Here is an 8,312-nt window from a genome sequence, read left to right on the forward strand (position 1 = left end):
TGTGTGAAACTTTGCTCAAATAATTTTTTTTTTGATATTTTTCTAATACATTTCAAAGAACAGCGATATTAAAGATATTTTTTTATTTAAAGTATGCCATCGGTATAGAAACCACATGAGTTAGCAGCTTTGTTTGGAAACAATGAAGCTTGGAGATTCTTTAGGATAACTTATAATCTAAATATATCAATTAGGTATATTTCTCATGTTATTGAATTGCTCGGATGGTTAATATGTCTTCATCTTAGTTTCGAAAAGAGATTAGGGCGATTATTAACCACGTTGTTATGTCAGCATTTGTTTGATAATGATCAAAGTATGTTCAATCGAAATGTGAAACTCTCATTCTGACGCTGACAGCTGGGTTGATAGCTTTATTGCTAGCAAATTCAGCACCTTCAAAGAAACACGCGAAAAATTTTCAAATTCCTGTTTGTTTGCATACTTTTCCTAGCAACAGTTTAAGGATACAACTTGATTCAGGATACACTTGAACTCCCAAAAAAATTTACAAAGTAAGTTTCGTTAAGAATAATTTATCTTAAAAATAGAACAAAGACATATATAAATGTTTCGACATATTGAAATGATTTATGTAGCTACTTATACACACTCATATACCTACATATATATATACATATATGTACGCAGATTTATAAACGTGATACTTAAATTTTATGCGCTCAAATCCACCCTCATATGTTATTGATAAAATTGTGAAGCTGTCCTGAAAAGTATCCAAATCAAACGCCTGAAAGGGCGTTTCAATTTAACTAATCCCCATGTCATGAATAATACCATCTTTCCGCTGGCAGTTATTATAAAATGCAGATATGTTACTAAGTAATCGCAGCTTTATTTCCATGACTAAAATCTACTTGCAGTGCCATAAATTTGCATAATTTTCCTTGCTTTTTTATGTGTGGCATTTATCAAACATTAAAATCAGATTAAGAAATCAATGCATAATTGAAGACTTTTTTGTAAATAATTTTGGTTTTGAGAATTTTGGTTTAGAAGTACTAATTTTAAAGATTTTTGGCCCATTATTTGTACACAATTTCCTTCGGTCTTCTTGCAAACAGAGGTGATCTGCTGACTAATGCCCAGAGCATACTGAAATTATGGAGGAAAACTTCTCCAGCCTGCTGAATGGCAGTGAAAGCATAACACCAAGAGATGGTACAACCGAACCCGTAATCGATAACGATGGAGCAGACGTTCCATTGTCCTATCTTGAAGAAGTTCGTATAGCAATTATCCGTCTGAAGAACAACAAAGCGGCGGGGCCGATGGATTGCCGGCCGAGCTATTCAAATACGGTGGCGAAGAATTGGTAAGGAGAACACATTGGCTTTTTTGCAGAATATGGTCGGACGAAAGCATGCCCGACGATTAGAATTAAGGTGTGCTCTGCCCAATCCACAATAAGGGCAACCACATAGTCTGCGCCAACTACCGTGGGATAAGCCTCCTCAACATCGTATAGAAGGTTCTATGGAGCGTATTGTGTGAAAGATTAAAGTCCACCGTCAACAAAGTGATTGGAACTTATCAGTGTGGCTTCAAGGCTGGAAAATCAATACCTGACCAGAAGTTCACCATTCGCCAAATTTTGAAAAAGACCCGTGTAAAGAGGATCGACACACACCATCTATTCGGCGGTTGTAAAGCTGTCTATATAGCACAAAAAGGAGCTCCCTTTCTGCCGCTATGAAGCAGGCGTTCCATTGCCCGACCTTGAAGAACGAAGTTTCAGACAAGGCGACTTCTTCAATATACTGCTGTAGAGAATAATTTGAGCTACAGAACTGAATCGGGAAGGTACAATCTTATATAAGAGTGTAAAACTGTTGGCGTACGCCGATGACATCGATATCATTGGCCAATAAAACCGCGCCTTTAGTTCAGCCTTCTTCAAGTTCGACAAAGAAGCGAAGCAAATTGGTTTGATATTGAACCAGGACAAGACGAAATATCTCCTGTCATCAAACAAACAGTCGTCGCACTTCCGACAAGACTTACATGTCCTATCTTGGAATCAGCATTAACACCAACAGCAACGTCAGTCTCGAAATTCACTGCGGACTGAGTAGGCATGTTACAACAAGCTACAAGTCACTCATCAATATCCACCGGGGGAAGCAGAGCAATTTCCGTTCGAAAGGTCAGGTGGAGAAGGACCTGGTTTCCCTTTGAATCTCCAATTGCCACCAAACAGCGAAAAGAAGGAACTAGTGGACTCGGCTCTACGCCAAATTACCACAAATTAGAACTTATTTTCGTAAGATCTTTAACGATCCACAAATAATGTCTAATATGATTGTTTGCTAAGTCGAAGACTTAAAAGGGTATTCGAGATCCAACCTTAAATCGTAATAGAAATTTTTTGAAATTATATATATTGATTCACAATATAATACGTTTTTTATATATAGGTATGTAATGTATAATGTAATACATACTTATAGTCACAATGAAGCACCTGATCAAAGCCTGGTCTTTTGAAAAATATACTTTAAAAATATCTTTACCATTAAGTATTAATCACTGAGCTAATTTGTTTTAGTTTTTTATCTTATATCAGATAACAGATTTTAAGACCCCGAACGCCAATCGATATTACACATATGGAAGGGCGATCTTCCTAAAGATCAACACACTTCGATTCATGAACATCAGAAAATCAATCAAATGAAAGTTATATAAGTGTCCCTCGGCTCCCAAAGTAAGAATTAAAAATTGATAGTTTTTTGATTTAAAAATATAAGTAAATAAAAAATATATTTTTCAAGCTAAAGAGAAGACATTGAAAGGAAAGTTTTGTATATTTTATTTCTAACTGACTATATTTCTTTCGAACTCTATAAAAAATATAGAAAAATATTGATATTTTAATAAAAAACGATGCTTTCGTTTTCAAAAAAAATAATCAAAATTGTAGAACCAGAAAGAAGCACGTAAAGTCTAATTTATTCCTTCTGCAGAATATTTTGTTTGTTTGTTGTCTCTTACTTTTGTTTAAGGGGTCCCGGTGGTACGATCAAATTTTAATTTTAAGAACTTAAATTTTTTTCGATCTAAAACTGGTCCAAAAATAGCTGTTTTCAGAATCGGAACTTCAAAAGCGCGAAACTTTTTTAATTTTCAATTTTTTTTTGGTTGTAGACCCAGCGATAGCTGCATTCCTACTGATTAATAATTTATTTGGTTTTTATGTTTCAAAATCAACAACAGCTCCGGCAGTCATCTTTTAAGATGGCGTTGTTTGGACGCCATTTTTAATATTGTTAAACATTTTTTCTTATTTAACAAAAAATAATTTTTGTACTTTTCATAAGTGTATAAATAAACTGTAAAAATTTTAAATTGATTGCTCTTTTTTTAAACCTTAAAAAAAAATCCAGAAAACACCCTTTATTTGAGGGTGGGACTGAAAAATTAAATTTGTTTTTTTTTAGATTTTTTTTTTTGTTTTTTTTTTACAACCAAATTTTAGCCGACTCTATTTAATATGTATTAATTTACGAATAAGAAAATAGTGAAGTATAAGTACATCTAGACACCCTGTGACTCCACTCACCTGTTGACAGTATTTAAAGTCTTCTGCATTGTTGAAAGTTTCAAGGTCAACATACATAACTAACGTAGAGCAACGAACACAAAACAACAGAAAAACGAACGAACGATCGCTATGAAAAATATTTCGACACAAATTTTCTTAGCAATAAACATTTATAATTTAATTCATTTACGCACATTTAAGGCAACACTTTGCACTAACAAATTTATCATAAATGAAAGAAAACGATTTTAGCTTTGCAGCTATTGAAATCAGCCATGTATTTATTTACTGCACTTCTTTACACTTTACTTTAACACATTTTCAATTTACACTAGAAACTTTATCACATTTTATCAATAACTAAACGAATTTTCACTTCATTTTCACTTAGCACTTTTTTTTACACAGCACTAAATATTGCTCTTTATTTATTTTACTAACGCGTTTGCTATTATTTTTTACGATCGCGAAATGACCCGAGACTTCACCGTTCACCGACTACAAAAGAAAATTCTAATTGACACTGAGCTAATTTGCGTTAAGTAAATGATTTTCTCTACACGAGGAGGGCTGCTGTAGCGCGAGTGTGGAGAGTGCGTTTCTTTTTGTCGCGCACATAATCTACTCCTCCGTGATCGCACAGGAGCAAATGTTGAAAGAATGAAGCAGCAAAAAACGAAGGTAATGCAGTCGTGCATGAATCTCGGGTGTTTTTGCTTCCCCTTAATACATGCATTCATTTGTATTATTTACCATCGGATTTGGAGATTGAAGTGAAAGAATAAAAAACATACGACATTAACCTTTAGAGCTACATTAAATAACATAAATATGTTAAATTACATCTGATATTTATATTATTGTAAGGACTGTAACCGGATGCACGGATGCTATAATTATTAATACTTTACAATGTTATTCGTTAGTTATGTTAATTATTAAAAGCTCGACAATGTTAGAAGCTACATTATGTTAAGTTTACATTTTTGATCATTTTAAATTCACCACAGTTTCACTCAATGTTTGAATACTTATAACTGTAATCCTTTTATATTTAACTTTGCTCAATTTGTCTATTTAAGTACCCTGTTAATGTGAATTCAGGGCATTCGAACTGCGACCAATAAAGATCACGCGTTTAACATTCTAAGCTGCGCTTTATACTTTTCTTTGGAAGCTTCGATTAATATAACTTGGACACAAGTAGACAGCATTGGCTCTTGTGGCTGGTTTTATTGATCAATGTCCAGTAGAATCACCTTAGGCATTAACTACTCCCCTACATTATTTATTATATTACTAGCTAATATGGACTTATCATTACAAAAAGTAAAATGAGATAGAATTAAATACCACTGAAGTGTAAATTTCTGCAAAGAAAATAGACTCTAAACAGCTCTTACATTATTGGATGTGCAAAATAAGTAAAATAATTGTATTTATTCTACAATAGTACTTTTCTTAAATAATAGTATGTGTATAAGAGCATACCACCTAATTAAAATATAAATATAAAACATAAATTACAAGTATGGAAGAGCTAAGTTCGGGTATAACCGAACATTTTATATTCTTGCAACTTGCATGGACTAAAGCCAGAGAAGAACCAAGTACATAAGGCTTGTGAGTTATGTGCTAGTTTTACCCGATTTTATTCACTTTAGGCAAAAATGTACACTTCTTATAAGCTTCGAAATCCAAAACAGAATAACTCTTGCCAATAGGTGCTACTTTGGATTGAGTAAGCACTTGACGAACAAAGACAAAGTTCTACAAGTCACTCATCATCGCCGTCCAGCTGTATCATGCAGAGACATGGACGATGACAACATCTGATGAGTCGGCGTTACGAGAGCAAGGTTTTGCGAAAGATGTATGGTCCTTTGCGCGTTGGCCACGGCGAATACCACAGTGGATGGGACGATGAGCTGTATGAGATATACGACGACATTGACATAGTTGAGCGAAATAAAGGACAGCGGCTGCGCTGGCTGGGTCATGTCCTCTGAATGGAGGATAACACCTCAGCTATCAAAGTAGTCGACGCGGTACCCGACGGAGGAGCGAGAAGAGAATTGGCGAATCGAATCGAATCGAAGAGAAGGTTTCAACTAACATTATATCGCGTTTTCGAATAATCGCGTTAGATATCATGAAAGGTAAGATCCTCCCCTCGGTGCTAAACAGCAGGGAAACTCCAAAATGATGATGAAGTTGATTCGCCAATCAAACGCGATAAAAGTAACTGAAAATTACCTGACGGAGGCCCGATGGTAGGAAAGTAGTTCTACATAAAAATGTTCTATATGAAAAATGAAATAATAAGAGTGCCTTAAAAGTAATGAAGGCAATAGAGCAGATTACTATCGTTTTAATTATGGGCTATCGCTTAGGTTCGTTGTATAAGACGAGGTGTTTGTGAATGATTTCTACCTAATAACGCTGGCAATTAGCTTAGTTTTCTCTTTTACAAATTAAAATATATTTTTGTAAATATATATCATATATTTTCGTTCAAAGGCAAATTGAATGAAATATTTTAGCTCACTTAGCTTTACCCTTTCCCTTCTTGCCCTTTTTGCTCTTCTTTTTGAACGGTCCCAGGCCACGGCGAACCATTAGCCCACGCCACCAAGCTTGAATACGCACGGCGCATTCCACGCGGTAGATCTGCTGTTCGTATAACTGTCGCTCCACTTCCTTTTCCTCCAAATAATCGCGCACGAATTTTTGCCGCTCTGCGTACGTTTCCCTATGGCGTTCCCATGACTTTTGCAGCTTCAGTATTTGACGCTCTTTCGCCTGCGTCTCTGTGCATTTGATCTCCATTACACGCGCGTACTTTAGCTGCCAGGCGGCGATTTTCGCATTTAGCTCCGCAAATTGTTTCACACTAAACTTGTCCACTTGAACAATGATGCATTCTTCACCCGCAATACGACGGCGTAAGTCATCGATTTGTTGTTGCAGTGTACGTTCCTCATTAGCGCCGACAATACTCGCCTGCGTGTAGCGATTCTCCTCCCAGCGTTGCACCAAGCGCAGCTCCAATTCGTTAAGCAGCCGTACGTTACGCAGGTTGTGACGTAGTGTAGCAATGCAGTCGTCCTGTTCTACTAAGCGCTCCTTCGCCGCTTGCTGCTCCTCCGCTAATTGTATTTTGAGCACTTTCAATGCTTCTTTGTTGGTGTTTAACAGGTCTAACGCCTGCTCAACTTCATTCTTGTCCGGCTTTTGTTGTTCGATTACGCTGTATAACTGGTCGTTTGATCGAACAGTAGTTTCATCTATGTCATCTGCGTTAAAAGCTTTACTGGTAGAGCCGGACTCGAGTTCTGAAAGCGCAGTTCCGTAAATTTTACGCAGTAAATTCAGCTCCTGGTCCAACCTTATTTCATTCAGCATTTTTTCGCTGAGCACATTTTCTGTGCCATCGGGCTTTTTGAGTGTCTCTTTCTTGGAACTGCGACGTGCGTTCTGCTGATATTTCGACGTACTCTCTTTTTTGGGCTCACAGCGCCGGGCGTTTATCCTCTGGCTACGTTGATAGATTGTTAACTTCGTGATTGCTTCGGTGTAAACTGCAGACAATAGTAACTTCCGCAAAGCTTTTGCTTCTAAAGGCGGATGCACAAAATTTTCGAGTTGTGAGATATGCTTCATTGCGAATGGTTCACTGTTATACTTAAGTGATTCCACTAGTAGCTGTTGAATAGCTGTAGATTTCACCCTTATTTAAGGAAAGTAAATAAAATGAGTTTCCAAGGCGATGGTTACTAAGGAATCGATACTATGTTTGTGGTTTCTCTTATTATTCTTCTTGTTATGGGGTAATACAATTCTATTGCGAAACTAGCGCCATTGACGGGTGAGGCTAAGTACTCTTCGGTCCGCCTAGGAAAAACCTGTCTTAGGCAATAAGCAGTTTCAAGCCCTTCAAATCGCCTGTACCTATTGGTTTATTCCTGGCTCAGTTACAGTAGTCCCAGATCTACATACAATTCTGGTTAGTAACTATTATTAAAAGGGCGCTGCAAATAAACTACTATTTGAATTCATTATGCAGGAAGGTCAAAGTAATATACATATGTATATATTCCAAAGGCGAGTAAAAGCTCTCATACAAGTTCAAAGGATTTCAAAACAATTAGTTCTTCCTCCTTCCTCTTAAGAACTTTGGAAAGATCAATATTTAGAAAACTAGAGAAACATAAGAAACAAATTAACCACAGAAAACTTTGAAGTTTCGCAGCATACTTATTATATAGAAATAACATAAGGTTTAGTGGTAGCAGAGTAAAATGAAAAATTGTCCTCGTCTTCCTTGACTTAGATGGCGCTTTCAATAACATTCTGCTTAAAAGGCACTCAAAGATTTGTGCATCTGTGAACTTCTCGTGGAATTAATTCAACATATGCTCAAGGGTAGATCAATAATTTCGATGCTGGGAGCTTCAACGTTATGCAGATCTGTTCAAAGAAATACATCTAAAGAAGGTTTGTTACATCCACTTCTCTGAATCTTACTAGTGAATAAAATACAAAGAAGTAATGGCGCCATTAATAAATGGTACTAGGCTAACAATAGGGGATAAGGTGAGCTATATGGGGCTAATTTAGACAGGAACTTTACATGGAAATCAAGCATAGACGTTAGCGTAAAGAAACCCGCTACAACACTTTACATATCTGACCGATGTACACTGGTCGATTTCATAGGCCAAAAATAAAAAAAATTAAAGTTTGA

At 36.2% G+C, this 8,312-nt stretch overlaps 1 protein-coding gene across 1 annotated transcript; it reads right to left on the reverse strand.

Moving 5' to 3' along the window:
* Positions 1 to 6,066: 6,066 nt before the first annotated feature.
* On the reverse strand, positions 6,067 to 7,228 carry LOC120774586 (dynein regulatory complex protein 9). The gene has a single exon (XM_040104318.1). It carries the CDS (start codon positions 7,226 to 7,228, stop codon positions 6,110 to 6,112), a length of 1,119 nt encoding a protein of 372 aa, XP_039960252.1. The 3' UTR covers positions 6,067 to 6,109.
* Positions 7,229 to 8,312: the final 1,084 nt, after the last annotated feature.

The sequence above is a fragment of the Bactrocera tryoni genome, chromosome 4, assembly GCF_016617805.1.
Source record: "Bactrocera tryoni isolate S06 chromosome 4, CSIRO_BtryS06_freeze2, whole genome shotgun sequence".
Lineage (NCBI taxonomy): Eukaryota > Metazoa > Arthropoda > Insecta > Diptera > Tephritidae > Bactrocera > Bactrocera tryoni.

Excerpts from the sequence above, each read along its gene's own strand:
- LOC120774586 (XM_040104318.1), bottom strand. The coding sequence starts at position 7,228 with ATGAAGCATATCTCACAACTCGAAAATTTTGTGCATCCGCCTTTAGAA.